Below are 17,492 nucleotides of genomic sequence, written 5' to 3' on the forward strand. Positions count from 1 at the left end.
CAAAGCTGAATTTAGGTGACTTACTCCGAGACACACACACACACACACAAAGTGCTTTATAAGCCCCCATAGGCTCCACCCCCTCCCTAACAAAATGTGCGATTAAAACTGAAAACCAATTACTGTGCACAAGGGCGAGTCTGAATAGCCTCGATAATGAAATGGTGTCTCAGGAAGTGTTTGACAATGAAAAAAAAAATGAATCCGTCAATCCATCGAGCAGTGCCCTGCTGAGTCGTCTGGCGCCAGGCCAGCATGGATGAAATGAGAAACATGCTGACGCACGCTTACTGCAGAGCGCACCGTAAAGCACAAGCCGCTCCCGCTCGCCAGGCACTGCCCTGGGCCTCCATGGGCAGCAATCCAGTGAGACAGAGAAGATGAAGATGATGAAGCAGCAGCAGCTAGTCAGGCTGACTCAGGCTCTGGACAGAAGAGACCTGGAAACCTCAGCAGCCACCCTCTGCCCTTTCTTAAATTTTATTTATATTTAATTTTGCAAGTGTTAAAAGGAAGCTTACTGCAAAGATGGTACTATATTTGATATTTAGGAGTGGAATTGGAGGTAGAAATTAAAGGTGAGTTGCTACGCTGGCTGTTTCATAGTAGCACATCCTCCCAAAAAATGATCAGTAGATAGATAGATACTTTATTAATCCCAAGGGGAAATTCACATACTCCAGCAGCAGCATACTGATAAAAAACAATATTAAATTACAGAGTGATAACAATGCAGGTAATAACAGACAATAACTTTGTATAATGTTAATGTTTAACCTCCCCGGGTGGAATTGAAGAGTCGCATAGTGTGGTGGAGGAACGATCTCATCAGTCTGTCAGTGGTGCAGGACGGTGACAGCAGTCTGTCGCTGAAGCTGCTCCTCTGTCTGGAGATGATCATGTTTAGTGGATGCAGTGGATTCTCCATAATTGATAGGAGCCTGCTGAGCGCCCATCGGTCTGCCACGTATGTCAAACTCTCCAGCTCCGTGCCTACAATAGAGCCTGCCTTCCTTACCAGTTTGTCCAGGCGTGAGGCGTCCTTCTTTTTAATGCTGCCTCCCTGGCACACCACTGCGTAGAAGAAGGCGCTCGCCACAACCGTCTGATAGAACATCTGCAGCATCTTATTGCAGATGTTGAAGGACGCCAGCCTTCTAAGGAAGTATAACTGGCTCTGTCCTTTCTTACACAGAGCATCAGCATTGGCAGTCCAGTCTAATTTATCATCCAGCTGCACTCCCAGGTATTTATAGGTCTGCACCATCTGCACACAGTCACCTCTGATGATCACGGGGTCTAGGAGGGGCCTGGTCCTCCTAAAATCCACCACCAGCTCCTTGGTTTTGCTGGTGTTCAGGTGTAGGTGGTTTGAGTCACACCATTTAACAAAGTCCTTGATTAGGTTCCTATACTCCTCCACCTGCCCAATCCTGGTGCAGCCCACGATAGCAGTGTCGTCAGCGAACGTTTGCACGTGGCAGGACTCCGAGTTGTATTGGAAGTCCGATGTATATAGGCTGAATAGGACCGGAGAAAGTACAGTCCCCTGTGGCACTCCTGTGTTGCTGTCCACAATGTCAGACCTGCAGTTCCCAAGACGCACATACTGAGGTCTGTCTGTAAGATAGTCCACAATCCATGCCACCATGTATGAATCTACTCCCATCTCTGTCAGCTTGTCCCTAAGGAACAGAGGTTGGATGGTGTTGAAGGCGCTTGTAAGAGCCATTTTCCTTGTTCTACAAGATTCATGAAGGTTTATTAGATGACAATGCATAAACTATGGAAGGTTCCTATAACCCCCGTGAACAGAATCGTTTTGGTATGTCTAGAGAAGTCTAGAAACATAATTCTAATTACAGTATCCACTTTCCTAGTTCAGAGGTCATGAGGAGCTGACGTCTGTCCTGGGATTTACAAAATATTTTTTGTACAGAGCACAATGACATTTAAACTTATATTCTTATTACAACAGCATTCTGAGCTTACCATCCAGGAGCAGTGAGCAGCAGGACCTCTAAGCCCTGTAACCCTGATGCCACCCTTAACAACGAAACTTGCTTCCTTATTGTTTTTAGCCGTCTGCATTCAGCTTTGATTCTCCCACAGTAGAGTAGAGTGATTGGTACTATTGGGACAATATCAGTGCCAGCTTTCTTCACTCTTTACACCCTTTTCTCATTTTTAGGAGGTGTCGCTTTCCCCTTTAGCCTAATTACCTTGTCCGAGAGCAGCTGCCCAGCTGCAGAAGTGTTAGGTGAGACCTTAAATGGCTTAACTACCACATGCAGAAAGGCTGGCGGGCCAATTAACACCACAGTGAGTCCAGGTGCACCATCTGCCTCCATAATGAGTGCCAAATGGACACACTGAGAAGTACTGACTGGTGCCAGCTCAAGGTGGTGTCTTGAGGAATGGCATTTCAAAGGAGGCACTTTCGAGGTCACAGGTGCATGTTGTGGCTGGGATTTGTAAGAGGCCGGACATTTAGAACAGGAACGCGACTGAGAAACGTTAATATTGTGTGCAGATGGTCGCAGTTGGTAGAGTAATGATACGGAAGAATATTCCTACATTTTATTTTATATCAACATTTTGTCATGTAATATGTTTGTATTATATGATTGAGGAGAAGTTTTAAGAATCGGGATTTCATTGTGCACCTTTTTGTCAATTTCTATTTTTTCGTACAGGTTTCCACTAAGGCCGAATAGGATTCTGCACTCTAATTTTTTTTTTAAGTAACTTTATAAAATAAGAAATGGAAAGTGAGATCATGAACGGTAGGATGCCATCTGGGTACCTCGTTTAATAAAAGAAAACGTCCCAAATGGTATTGTGGTTGTCTCTATGGTTTGTCTTCTGTATCCTATTGATACCCACTGTTAAGGAGAGTCTCTCATGCTGCTGTGTTTTCCTCTGAGGAGCTCTGTGCTCTTTGTGAGTGGGCTCCTGATTGAACGATGACTTCTGGAGCTGTTTCTTCTTAAATTCCTCTGAGGTGGGATTGCTACAGTCAAACCGAAAGTAATGTCAGCATTTATCTTGGGGTTTAACCTCTGGGACTCCGGATGAGATGGAAAGCGGCATTGAAAATCGTGATCTCTCAGGCATTCTGTTCAGGGGCTGCTCCATATGCACTCGTGTTTGACGTCTGTGTATTTTCATGTCTTCTTTTGACACACCGTATTGTCTTGTTTAGGATGTCACAATTTTTTGGAACTTGCGTTCCTCATTGCTGTGGTTATGGACTGGGAGTCAGGTCAGATTAAGGGTAGGTTAGGGATCACGCACTAGTAGAAAGCGTTGCCGCACCCAGTTGACAGCACTTCCCTAGGCAGACATGTTGTCCAGTCCCACCCAGGAGAAATGACCCTCTACCTGCCAGAGCCAGGTGTCCCCTTGGTCTGGTCCAGCCTCTCAGGTCATCAGTAATGAGGGTCCAGCGAGCCAGATCATCCTCGGGGAATCGCTCTACATGGCCGTAGTGCTGTAACTGATGGTCCCTCACAATGCAGGTAATGTGCCTCATTCGGGACTCTGTGAGTGACCACTCACTCTACACAAAGTCAAACCAGCATTACCCAAGGAGTCCAGTCTTCATCTCTGGTCACTGGATAGCGTCCATGTCTCACAACCATAAAGCAAGGCTGGAAGCACTAGGACTCTTATGACTTGGACCTTCATTCTTTTGCAGAGATATTGTGAGTGCCACACACCCCTTTCCAGTGACCTCATGACATATATATATATAAAATATGTACAGTATATAAAATATATGTATACTAGGGGGCTTTGTAACCCTGCCTGCGCTATGCGCCTTTGTGAAGAGGGGAGCTGAACGCACCTCAAGACGACGTGGTCGCTCCTCTGAAACCCCCTCTTAAACGGTGATACAATGGGAAACAAATACAGTTTAGCTCCTCTTTGCTCGATCAGCTGCTGGCTTACTGCTGCTGCTGTGCCGCGTGATCTGCATCTCTTACGATGGTTCAAACGTTTAAAAGCTTGTACAGTGTTTGAATAACGTTTCTATCTCTAAAATCTCCTGTGTATCTGTGCAACTCTGTGACCTAAGCGTAACAGCGTATGTGGGTTTCACTTTCACCAAACAACAAATCTTTTAATTCTCACGGATGCGCCTCTTCATTGGGAGGCAACGTTACTTTTCTCTGATGGCAACACGAATTAGACGATCTACAATTCTCCAACTTAAAGTTTAAATCCGAACAATATATTCAATGTCTTTTCGCTGTTCCGTTATTTCACTGAGTAATAATTTCCATTTGTTAGCGCTAATGCGATCTTTACCATCAGTTTTTTGAGAGTTTCAAATTTTTGTACTTTCATTATCTCTAACCTGCTCTGCATGTGTACCACACGAATGAGACATTATTGAACTGTGTGCGTGGTTATAAATGGTTTAGATGTGAGCGGGACTTTTCCAAATCTCTTTGCATAAAGTCTTGTCTCGCTGGGCATTAAATTTTCTCTCGTGGGACGTGAAAGTGTCTTTCTTCAAAAGATCACGTCTCGGGTCCCCTCCCAAGATTTTTCTTTATAATATATATACAGTGCATCCGGGAAGTATTCAAAGCACATCACTTTTTCCACATTTTGTTATGTTACAGCCTTATTCCAAAATGGATTAAATTCATTTTTTTCCTCAGAATTCTACACACAACACCCCATAATGACAACGTGGAAAAAGTTTACTTAAGATTTTTGCAAATTTATTAAAAATAAAAAAACTGAGAAATCCCATGGCTCCTTTTATAGCTCACTTGGAAGTGCTTCAGGTGCTTGACAACCTGCCTCTGATTGCACCTCTGGGTGTGGCTGAACTACAGCCCAGACGGGCTCAGGAACCCCTGCAGCGCCCCCTGATGGCCACCCTGGATCCCAACAGGGCTGTGGAGAACTCCATCTCCCATGGAGCCCTGCGGGTATCCGAGGCGCCACAGTCACCCAGGGGGGCTGCCACCAAATGCTCCAGAGGAGGTACTGTGCAGCCCATGCCTGCTCCCCCAGAACCTGTACAGAAGGGGTGTCCCGGCTGGGCATGGGCCCCAGCCGTCCACCACAATACTGATGTTGTCCATCCAACCTGACAGAGCTTAAGCGTATCTGTAGAGAAGAATGACAGAAAATTCTAAAATCCAGGTGTGTAAAACCTGTTGTGTCAAACCCAAGAAGACTCCCGGCTGGAATGGCTACCACAACAGAGTACTGAGCAAAGGGTCTGAATACTTAGGTCAATGGGATGTTTCAGTTTTGTATTTTTAATCAGTTTTCTAAAATGCCTGAAATCCTGTTTTCGCTTTGTTATTTTGGAGTAATGAGTGTTGCTTGATGAGGGTAAAAAATGAAATGATTTTAATACAAGACTGCAAACATAAATCTAGCTATCTATTCTGTCATATAGTGCCTTAGGTAGAACATTGGCTCTGAGGCTGAAGACCTGTGCTGGTGTCTGGAAGGTTGCTGGTTCAAATCCCATTACTGCCAGAAGTGATCCTACTCCATTAGACCCTGGAGTAAGGCCCTCAAATTGAAAATTGCTCCAAGGGTGCTGCTGTACAGTAGTGGCTGGCCTGCAAACTATCTATCTATCTATCTATCTATCTATCTATCTATCTATCTATCTATCTATCTATCTATCTATCTATCTATCTATCTATCTATCTATCTATCTATCATATAGTGCATTATCTATCTATCTATCTATCTATCTATCTATCTATCTATCTATCTATCTATCTATCTATCTATCTATCTATCTATCTATCTATCTATCTATCTATCTATCTATCATATAGTGCATTATCTATCTATCTATCTATCTATCTATCTATCTATCTATCTATCTATCTATCTATCTATCTATCTATCTATCTATCATATAGTGCATTATCTATCTATCTATCTATCTATCTATCTATCTATCTATCTATCTATCTATCTATCTATCTATCTATCTATCTATCATATAGTGCATTATCTATCTATCTATCTATCTATCTATCTATCTATCTATCTATCTATCTATCTATCTATCTATCTATCTATCTATCTATCTATCTATCATATTGTGCCTTTCCTTTCTATTTCTCTGTCTGTCAGTCATATAGTGCATTTCAAATCTACTGTATCTGTTTTTATTCATCTGTCTATCTCAGCATATTTTAGGTGTTTATATTTTATATTTTAGGGGATGTTCCCTTCTTATCAGGCTAGAGGTTTGAGCCCGGAGGTCTCATCAGTAAGGTTTTACATTGTAAAAACTAAATAAAGCTGTATGTGAAGGGTTAACATCCCAAGCAAAATCCCCATAAACCCTCAGTGTCTGAGGGGCCTCGTTCCGACCAGCCGTCCCCATAGGCCCCTACTCTTTTCTTGTGGCCGGCCTTCTGTATTTTGTCAGCTTCCCCAGCTCAACCCACCCCCCAAAGTCTATTCGTTTTTTTCCCCTCTTAAAACTTGTGAACGCAGAGACAGGCACAGTGCGTTGTAAACCTGACAGCCAAAGGAAGGCGAGGGACACAAAGGGCCAAGCTCACAGACGGTCATTTTAGGCCACAAAACACACTCAGTTGCATGCAAAGATTTTAAACTGACACTTCCTGTTCTCTCGTGCCAGAAATACTTTGTTGACGGTTGCCGTTTCTGCCAGTGATTGAGAAGATACGGCTGCATGGCCTACAGCTGAGCAAGCAGTGGGGTAGCGAGGGCTGCATCAGCTTCAGTACGGTGGGACTCCTCAGTGAGGCAGGGCATAACCTGCTTTTTTTTTTCCCCTTCCATGTGTGTTTACCATTTAACGTTTAGTACTAGTGTGTGTGTGTGTGTGTGTGTGCGCGCGTGTGTGTGCGCGCGTGTGTGTGGGCGCATTTGGTTTGGAAGTTAGAGTTGTGGGAGGACTTTAAATAGGAATAGCTTAAGTAGGAGAAAGAGCTAATGCTATTTTTAACGAACGTTTCCTTTCTGCATCAGAATGTGTTTGTTTGTGGGCTGCCGTGTTTTACTATTTAGGGTTTATATGGGTTGCCAAAACTTTCAGCTCTGAGTCACTAACTTCATGTTTGAAAGAACTGGAGAAGTTTGGACACTAGGTGTCTGCCACTCGTGTCTTGTGGACTGCTATGGGTGGCTTCTGCTTTTTGATTTTGTTGTCTTTTCTCTTCTCCCCAACCAAGATATTATGTTTAAAGTTCAGGTCTGTTAAATGTGTTTTATAGTAAACGTTAATTACAGTCAATTCTTGTTATGTTCCTGATAAACCACATGGATACAAAAAACACAGTTACTGAAGAATTGAACCCATAAAAAAAAAAAAAAAATGAGGCTCAGGGGGAGGACCGTCTGGGGGGAGATGGGGTCGGGCACATGCGCCAGCCCTCCACTCTCGCCCCTCAAGGCTCAGTAGTGATCCTTCCACAGGTTTTCCTTTTCCTTCCTCGATAATCAAGTCCGATTGAGTGACTGCTGCTGTGGACCCCACTAAACCATCCAGTCGCTAGTGGCGACGGGTGATGCGTACAAAGGACAAGGGCTTAATCAGTGCAAGCTTATGACCCACACTTATCGAGAATTCCATGTTTGTGGAGAACGATCGTACGCCTCGGTCCCACTTCAACAGCTTACCCACACCGGTCAAGACCTGTCAGGGTAGAAACCCATTGATCCGTTCAGGAGAAGTGTGTGTGTGTGCAGCCACCGGCATCAAAGACAGGGTTCAGCCCCAGTTGGGGTTGTAAAAGAAGCCCGGCCACAGACAGACACCAAGGACACACAATGTTCAAATGCACACTCTTATTTATTATTTTTCTTCTGCACAGCACACAGTGCACAAATTACCCACAAGGCTCAGTCCTTTTTATATTTCTTCTTTTGTTTTCTCCCAAGTCGCCTCCACTCTTCCATCCGACTCCCCTAATGGAGTGAGGTGGCCCCTTTTATAATGCACCTGGATGTGCTCCCTAATGACCTTCCTGCAGCACTTCCTGGTGTGGCGGAAGTGCTGCATGGGCATCCGGAAGCACTCCGGGTGTTCCTGCTTCCTGTCTCGGCAGCACTTCCTGGTGTGGCAGAAGTGCTGCAGTCCATGGCTCTGGAACCATCAAGGCGCCCCCTGGCAGTGACCATGGGTCGCCACAGAGTTCCCATGCAATCCCCAAGGACTGCCATCTTGCGTCCCAGGGTTGGAATTGCCTCTCTCCCGGTCCCCTGCTTCTCCACGTCTCCCCGGTGTGGCATGATCCCCGGGCGTCTATCACTACAGGGTTCAAATTTCTCATTCATTCATTCATTCATTAACATTGTTGATCATTTTATTTTATTTTTTATTATTAATCCTCTTTGTGCCAAAAGGTATATAAGGCGTTGCCTCCATCTGCTCCTGTCTTCTGCTTCACTCCATGTTAGGACCATCTTCTTCAGCTCATTTATCACAGTTCACCACCAGGTTGTTTTAGGTCGGCCTTGTTTGCACTTCCCAGGTGGGGTCCATCTCAGAACAAACCTTAGGTATACGGTTCTGGTCCACTATGAGGACGTGACCAAGCCAGCTTAAGCATCGGCTCTTCATCTCCAGCACTACACTCTGGTTCTTAGTTTTCATGTAAAGGTCTTCATTCAAGATCTTCTTGGGCCAGAAGATGGAACAGATCGTCCTGAGACATCCACTGTGGAAGGCGTCGATCTTACTCATGTCCCCTTTTACAACACGCCAGCATTCAAAGCCATAGAATAGAACAGGTTTGTCATTGCTGTTATAGAGTCTGACATTTGTTCTCAGGCTGAAGCCTTGCAAAAGCACTGGATGCTTTCCCAAGTCTTGCTCTGATGTCTTTTCTTGCGGCACCATCCTTACTAGCAAGACTTCCAAGATATGCAAACTCACCAACGTCCTCGAGTAGACCATCATTTACTGTGACAGGTGCACAAGGACTGGCGTTTATGCACATCCATTTACAGGCACTGATGTTGAGGCCTGTTTGCTTGGCAATGGTGTTCAGTCTGACAGGCTTCTCCTACAAAGGGTGCAGGTTTGAGGAAAGGGCAACGAGGCCTTTGGCAAAGTCAAGATCTTAAAGCTGGGATAATGGGATCCACTGGATGCCTCTTGATTTCCAGTCAATGGTAAGCAGAAAGAGGATGAGAGAGATGATACAGGCACACTGGACTCCACCAGAAACTTCTCTGATGGGGTTCTATCAACTGTGACGCCTCATTGAAACTGATGGTAGAACATAAGTGTGACCATCTTTGGAGGAACTCCACATGACCGTAAGATCTTCCATAGGGTGTCATGATGCAGGCAGTTGAAGCCTTTCCAGAAGTTAATGAAGTTCATGCATAAGGGGATGTATAAGGGAGTGTTCCAATCTATGCACTGCTCAATGATGTTCCTCAGAGGAAAGATCTGATCGATGTATTCCCCTTCCTCTTTGATCATTTAGCTGTTGTATATTTATGTATCTATTTCTGTTTGCCATGTGTTTTGTGGGTGGTGCACATCATCCCATAACCGCGGCCCACAGCCTTTTAAAGACTGAAGAAAGCCCACAGTCCCTTGCGGTTCATTGAATGTGCTCGTGGAGTTGGTGAGTTTACATTGTGATTTTTTTGTGCTTTTATGAATTTCTGGAATCTTGACTTCAGTTCATTATTCTTTCGGTTTGTATTTTGGGATGTTGTTTGCCTTGGATTTTCTAAATGTCCCGATTTGCCTGTGCTCACCATGTAATGGACTGGTGCCCTGTCCGTCCGCCTGCCTTGCAGCGTATGCTCCAGCCCAATGCAGCTCTGCTCAAGATTAAGTGGGCTTAGTAAGTGGAATTGGGCTTGTGAAGATGTTCAATTTTTCCCCCCTTTTTTTTGGGTGAGGAGAAAATGTTTTCCTCAAAAAGAAAAACCGTGTAGTCCTACTAGTTTTGGACACTTCAGACGTGTGACTCCGCTAAAAATAAAGCTAAACTAAGTTCAAAATCCAAAAAAGTACAAAAGAAAAATACAAAAGTTCAAATGATCAAGAATTTATCAGATCAAAATGAAAATCTAAATACACGACAAAAAGGGACTGAAAAAAAATGATTGGCAAACAACAAAGTCAAAGAAGTCCTAGTTCCTAAATACAGATTCAGAAAATGAAACCTTAAAGATCGGAAATGAATAAACTTTAAATTTCAAAGTGGTCCTCTGAAGAAACCCAATCTAATGGGAGGAAGCACCAGCCAGTACAGTTTAATAGCAGCCATGTTTTGCAAGTGGGCATCACCGCCTCATGTACCACCAGACCCTGTCACTTATGAGCAAGAGGTTTGCCTCCCTGGGCTCGTCAGACGTAAGCACTACCACTCCGAGACACGAGGGGGCGCTGTTGCTGACTGTGTCGTCCATTTTTTTTTTCCCTCCCACAGCCCTGAGAAACCGCCCACTGAGTTCCCCTGACTCCACCCCTTCTGGTCCCTCCACTATAAAGCCAAGGCTCTCCCAGCAAGGTTTGTCTCATTCTGGAGAGAGCAGACCGAAGAACGGAGCTCCTACCTGATAACTGACCACTCTAGGAAGCTGTGAATCTGTTTTTGCACTGCTTTATGTTTTGCCATTACATGACGTGCCGTCAAGCACTTCTTTATTTTTGGACGCTGTAAATCTTAGAAGGGATGACCAGGTTGGTGCCCCAACATTTCCCTTGTGACCAATGTTCTACCTCGGTCTCCTAAAACCCCAAGTTCAGACCATCGTCAAAGTCACTTTAGTGATTACATGAACTTTGTATGGATGGCTTCCAGATGATCGTATTCCAAAATTAATGTACAGACAGCTCCTAATCCCCCCAAGTGAAGGAATGAGCCCAGCGTGCGTGTTAAGAAGTGCAGATGCAAGTCCAGTAAAAACCGCAGAAGGAAAAGGCCGGCAGGATGAAACTCCTTCTCAGCTCAGCTGGCTCAGCCTTTCCAAAGGTTGTTCATTTTTGACGGAGTTGCACGTTTTTACTCGTCATGGTATTTGCAGCTTCATCACTGTGATTGGCATATTATTGCCCAGAAGCAGTACAGATTCCTGTAAAAACCTGCAGAATTTACATTTTGAGATGCTAACTTGGTCCATGTGTGGGTGTGTGTGCGTTTGTGTGTGTGAGTGTGTTCACCCTTGTGATGGACGGGTGTCCTGGTCGGCCGGTGGTCAGTTGTCCCTGCCTTGTGAACAAATCTGTGTCTTGCTGCGATGGGTTCCAGCTTCCCAGCAAAACCTGTCCTGAATAAGTGGATTTGAAAAATGGATGTGATACAGCATAAAGACTGGGGGAAAGGAGGGAACAACGTTTTAGAATTACGTAAACATTAGGGTTCTAGAAACTTCTTAAATGTTGCTGCTGACATGATCCTAATTTCCTAGTCTTTCACATTCCCAGGAGAAGCTTTCAGCAGCATCCAATAATGGTGCATGATGGCAACAGCATAGGTCACAAGTCATATCACTACTACACTGCCCTCCATAATGTCTCAGGCAAAGACACATTTGTTCTTGATTTGCCAACTCTGCTCCACAATTGAAAATTACAGATCACTCAATTCAGATGTCATAATTAAATTGGACATTGCAGCCATTTTGGTTACATAACACTTTTTATGCACAGACCACCATTTCAGGGCACCATAATGTTTGGGACAATTGGCGTCCCAGGTGTTTATGATTCCTCAGGTGGGTTTCATGGCTTCATCGGATACCTTGGCTTGTCTGCCGTTGCCATTGTTCGACAAAAGCTGTGCCAGTGAAAGTCAAAGAAGCCATCATGAGCCTGAAAATGAAGAATGAAACCATTGGAGACATCAGGAAAACCTTAGGATGACCAAAATCAACAGTCTGGAATATCATGAAAAAGAAAGAACACACTGGTGGGCTCAGTAATCACAAAGGGACTGGTAGGCCAAGGATGACCTCCACTATGAAGAATCCTCACTATGGCCAAGAAAAAGCCCCCAACACCTGTCCGACAGATCAGAAACAGTCTTCAGAAGCCACATGTGTATATAAATAGCTGTCCACTGATGGACTCCATCCAACCTGACACGAGTTTAAGGGGATCTGCAGAGAAGAATGACAAAAAATCCCCAAATCTAGGTATATGAACCTTGTCACATTAAACCCCAGGCTGCAATAACTGTAATACGTGCTTCAATAAAGTAATAATAATAATAATTCTTTGCATTTACAGTACTGTGCAAAAGTTTTAGGCAGGTATGAAAAAATGCTGTAAACAAAGAATGCTTTCAGAAATATAAATAATGATTGTTTATTGTTATCAATTTACAAAATGCAAAGTGAGTGAACAAAAGAAAAATCTAAAATCAAATCAATATTTGGTGTTCCTACCTTTTGCCTTCAAACCAGCATCAATTCTTACAGGTCCACATGCACAAAGTCAGGGATTTTGTAGGATTCTAGTCAGGTGTTTGATCAACCAATTCTACCAAACAGGTGCTAATGATCATCAATGTCACACGTAGGTTGAAACACAGTCATTAACTGAAACAGAAACAGCTTCAAACTGGGTGAGGAACAGCCAAACTCTGCTACCAAGGTGAGGTTGTGGAAGACAGTTTCATGTCATGGCAAGATTGAGCACAGCAACAAGACACAAGGTAGTTCTACTGCATCAGCAAGGTCTCTCCCAGACAAAGATTTCAAAGCAGACTGGAGTTTCAAGATGTGCTGTTCAAGCTCTTTTGAAGAAGCACAAAGAAACGGGCAACGTTGAGGGTCGTAGACGCAGTGGTCGACCAAGGAAACTTAGTGCAGCCTGATGAAAGACACATCAAGCTTATTACCCTTCGAAATCAGAAGATGTCCAGCAGTGCCATCAGCTCAGAACTGGCTGAAACCAGTGGGACCCAGGTACACCCATCTACTGTCCGGAGAAGTCTGGCCAGAAGTGGTCTTCATGGAAGAGTTACAGCCAAAAAGCCATATCTCCGACGTGGAAACAAGGCCAAGCGACTCAAGTATGCACAAAAACATAGGAACTGGGGTGCAGAAAAATGGCAGCAGGTGCTCTGGACTAATGAGTCAAAATTTGAAATCTTTGGCTGTAGCAGAAGGCAGTTTGTTCGTCGAAGGGCTGGAGAGCGGTACAATAATGAGTGTCTGCAGGCAACAGTGAAGCATGGTGGAGGTTCCTTGAACGTTTGGGGCTGCATTTCTGCAAATGGAGTTGGAGATTTGGTCAGGATTAATGGTGTTCTCGATGCTGAGAAATACAGGCAGACACTTATCCATCATGCACTACCATCAGGGAGGCGTATGATTGGCCCCAAATTTATTCTGCAGCAGGACAACAACCCAAAACATACAGCCAAAGTCATTAAGAACTATCATCAGCGTAAAGAAGAACAAGAAGTCCTGGAAGTGATGGTATGGCCCCCACAGAGCCCTGATCTCAACATCATCGAGTGTGTCTGGGATTACAAGAAGAGACAGAAGGATGTGAGGAAGCCTACATCCACAGAAGATCTGGGGTTAGTTCTCCAAGATGTTTGGAACAACCTACCAGGCGAGTTCCTTCAAAAACTGTGTGCAAGTGTACCTCGAAGAATTGATGCTGTTTGGAAGGCAAAGGGTGGTCACACCAAATATTGATTTGATTTTGATTTAGATTTCTCTTTTCTTCATTCACTGCATTTTGTTGATTGATGAAAATAAATGATTAACACTTCCATTTTTGAAAGCATTCTTTGTTTACAGCATTTTTTCACACCTGCCTAAAACTTTTGCACAGTACTGTAACTGCTCAAAGCGCTTTAGTGAGTGGGGAGCCACTTCAACTACCACTATGGTGTACCACCCACCTGGATGATGCAACAGCAGCCATTTTTGCACCAGTCCGCTCACCATACATGTTAGGTGGTGAAGAGTTAGAGTTAGACAGGGGATGATTAGGGGGCCAGAATGACTAGGCCATGGAGGGCAATTTAACCAGGACATCGGGATACCCCCTGCTCTTTACGTTGGATGCCCATGGATCTTTTATGACCACAGACAGTCAGGGCCTCGGTTTTACGTTTCATCTGAAGGACAATGCCATTTTTACAGCCCAGTGTCCCCATTTCTACACTGGGGCATTGGGATCCACATTCAGACCACAGGGTAGGTGCCAACCTCCACCCCCGGGGGCCTTGCCAATAAGTCTTCCAGCAACAACCCAAGCTTTTCCTAGATGGTCTCCTACCCAAGTCCTGGCCAGTCCCAAACATGCTGAGCTTCAGGTGGATGACCTTTTCTGAAGAGCATGTGGTTTGGCTGCTAGCTGAGGGCTGAGTCAAGGGTCTCGACACTTGTGTCAATGTGAAATTTCAGATTTTTATTTTTAATAAATATACAGAAATGTCTTAAATCCTGTGTTCGGTTTGTCTTTTGGGTGTAATGATTTTAGCACAAGGATGCAACACAAAATGTCAAAAAAAAGTCTGAAAGACTTTCTGGAGGCACTGTAAATAAGACCCTTGGGATATAATTGACATATGTACTATATATGTGCGTTTTGGTTTAGTTTATTGTAAGCGTATCTAATAGATTGACTAACAATCTGCATCTGGCTTTATTCCAGGCCATGGAGAGTGCCACTGTGGAGAGTGCAAGTGCCATGCTGGCTTCATCGATGACAACTGCAACTGTTCTACAGAAACAGATACTTGTCTTTCAAATGATGGCCAGATGTGCAGTGGCCGTGGGACCTGTGTTTGTGGTAAATGCCAGTGTAGTGAACCAGGAGCCTTTGGTGACACTTGTGAGAAATGTCCCACTTGCCCCGATGCATGTGGTACTAAGAGGTAAGTGCCAGCTTTGTCTTTTATTCTTTTTTTATTGGAAGAGTCTAAGCTTTTGGGTTTGTTCCCATACTGCTGCATAAGATCTTTCCTTTTGGAACTGCGTAATACAGTTTGATTACAGGTTGATTCAATTTTATAATTACATTCCCAAACCCCCTTAACCCATTTTAGGGTCACAGATCCCCTGATGCTGCTGCCCTTAATGAGGAACAATCCAGAAACCTTCTCCCAAGCAGTCACCATTCCCTATTAGGAATTCACACAGACATCCATACTCACATGTAGTCTCACCGAGGGAAAATATTGATTCAGAAATTAATCTTATATTCTCGTTTTGGGGATTGGGGTTAAAATCAAGAGCCATTCATTGTTTGAAACAAGCCAAGGTGAAAGGCCAGGAATACTAAAATTCCAAATGTGCTGCTAAGATGGGGAAAATATAGCAGTGAGCAAGAGGTAAGAATCAGGAGAGGAGATGTAGACAAAGGTCAAGGCAACGATCAGAACTGGAAGGCTGTCGTCAAACTATAAACGTGAAGCAAAAATCAAAGTTGAAGAAACGTATCTAATAAATCGAAACAAGAAGATTGAAGTTAGAAATGAAGATGTGGGGATTTAGCTCATGTAGACACGGGACATCAGTACTGACCTTGCATCCCGTCGTATCCTTAACGTCACACGCCATAAACTTCCAGTTCGTTTCGTAGACGACCTAGCAACAAATGGCTGCGTCCATAACAAACAATATTGTTATTTTAACAACATTTGAGACATTTTGAAGTGAGGAACTGCATTCAAATTTAACGGTAAGTCAATAACTGTCCGCCATTTTGTGATAATTTTGTTTACGACTAGTTGTTCCGGTTTAAGAACGGACAAGAAACGGAGGATGAATCGCATAGCGGGAGGCCTTCAACGTCCAGAAATGACGAATTGATTGAAAAAGTGTGACAACTGGCTGGAGCTGATTGAAAAATAACCATCGCGGAGTTGGAGCACAAAGTTGGTATCTCCCACGGATCAATTCAAGCGATTCTGACTGAAGATTTGAAAATGAGACGTGTCTGCGCAAAGTTTTCTCCGAGGCTGCCGATTACGGATCAGATGGAATTTCACATCTTTGTCTCTGGAGATCTGTTTCAGAAAAGTTCTTAAACTGTGGTTTTCTTTAGTGTATCGGCACCATAAACTTGCTGCAGTGCCGCTAGCATATCTGAAGCCAATTTCCCCAATTTGCACATGAACTTGATGTTAGGACATGGACTATGCACACGCCTAACTCAAACGGTGGTTAAAACACGGCAAAACCAATCTAGACCTGTTGTAAGTGGTCTACGGACGTGCTGCGCTCCCCTCCACAACAATGTCTGCGTAATCTGATCTCTCACTCTCCCACTATATCACTATTCCGGGAACTTTTTGACTGCCTTTTACTCAACAACATTTATTTATATAGCACATTTTCATACAAAAAGTAGCTCAAAGTGCTTTACATAATGAAGAAAAATAAAAGACAAAATAAGAAATTAAAATAAGGCAACATTAGTTAACATAGAAAAGGAGTAAGGTCCGATGGCCAGGGTGGACAGAAAAAACAAAAAAAAACTCCAGAAAGCTGGAGAAAAAAATAAAATCTGTAGGGGTTCCAGGCCACGAGACCACCCAGTCCCCTCTGGGCATTCTACCTAACATAAATGAAATAGTCCTCTTTGTAGTTAGGGTTCTCACGGAGTCACTTGATGCTGATGGTCATACAGACTTCTGGCTTTTAATCCATCCATCATTTTTGGAACATCATGGTACTTAGAGTAGATGGTGGTGGCGCAAGCCACCACCAAAAGGACACCGGAAAAGGAAATAGAGGAGAGAATAGAGGTTAGTACAGATTTTAGAGCCACCATGAATGGTTATTATAATGAATTGGATATACAGAGTATCAGGATTAAATTAAAGTGAAGTTATGAGAAGGCCATGTTACAGTAATGTGTTTTTAGTAGTTTTTTAAAGTGCTCCACTGTATTAGCCTGGCGAATTCCTACTGGCAGGCTATTCCAGATTTTAGGTGCATAACAGCAGAAGGCCGCCTCACCACTTCTTTTAAGTTTTGCTCTTGGAATTCTAAGGAGACACTCAGTTGAGGATCTGAGGTTGCGATTTGGAATATAAGACGACAGACATTCTGATATATAGGATGGGGCGAGATTATTTAAGGCTTTATAAACCATAAGCAAAATTTTAAAGTCAATCCTGAATGACACAGGTAACCAGTGTAGTGACATCAAAACTGAAGAGATGTGCTCGGATTTTCTTTTCCTGGTAAGGATTCTAGCAGCTGCATTCTGCACTAGTTGCAAACGATTGATGTCTTTTTTGGGTAGTCCTGAGAGGAGTGCGTTACAGTAATCTAGTCGACTGAAAACAAACGCGTGAACTAATTTCTCAGCATCTTTCAATGATATAAGAGGTCTAACTTTTGCTATGTTTCTTAAGTGAAAAAATGCTGTCCTAGTGATCTGATTAATATGCGATTTAAAATTTAGATTACAGTCAACAGTTACCCCTAAGCTTTTTACCTCCGTTTTGACTTTTAATCCTAATGCTTCCAGTTTATTTCTAATAGTCTCATTGTTTCCATTATTGCCAATCACTAAGATT

At 43.6% G+C, this 17,492-nt stretch overlaps 1 protein-coding gene across 1 annotated transcript in view; it reads left to right on the top strand.

Annotated features, from left to right (window-relative positions):
- itgb5 (integrin, beta 5) overlaps positions 1 to 17,492 on the top strand; it is a 154,185-nt gene that overhangs the window by 120,106 nt on the left and 16,587 nt on the right. The window contains exon 11 of the mRNA XM_051930310.1: positions 14,615 to 14,837. Within this exon, the coding sequence (XP_051786270.1) occupies positions 14,615 to 14,837 (223 nt within the window). The remainder of the gene's footprint in view (positions 1 to 14,614; positions 14,838 to 17,492) is intronic.

The sequence above is a fragment of the Erpetoichthys calabaricus genome, chromosome 8, assembly GCF_900747795.2.
Source record: "Erpetoichthys calabaricus chromosome 8, fErpCal1.3, whole genome shotgun sequence".
Lineage (NCBI taxonomy): Eukaryota > Metazoa > Chordata > Cladistia > Polypteriformes > Polypteridae > Erpetoichthys > Erpetoichthys calabaricus.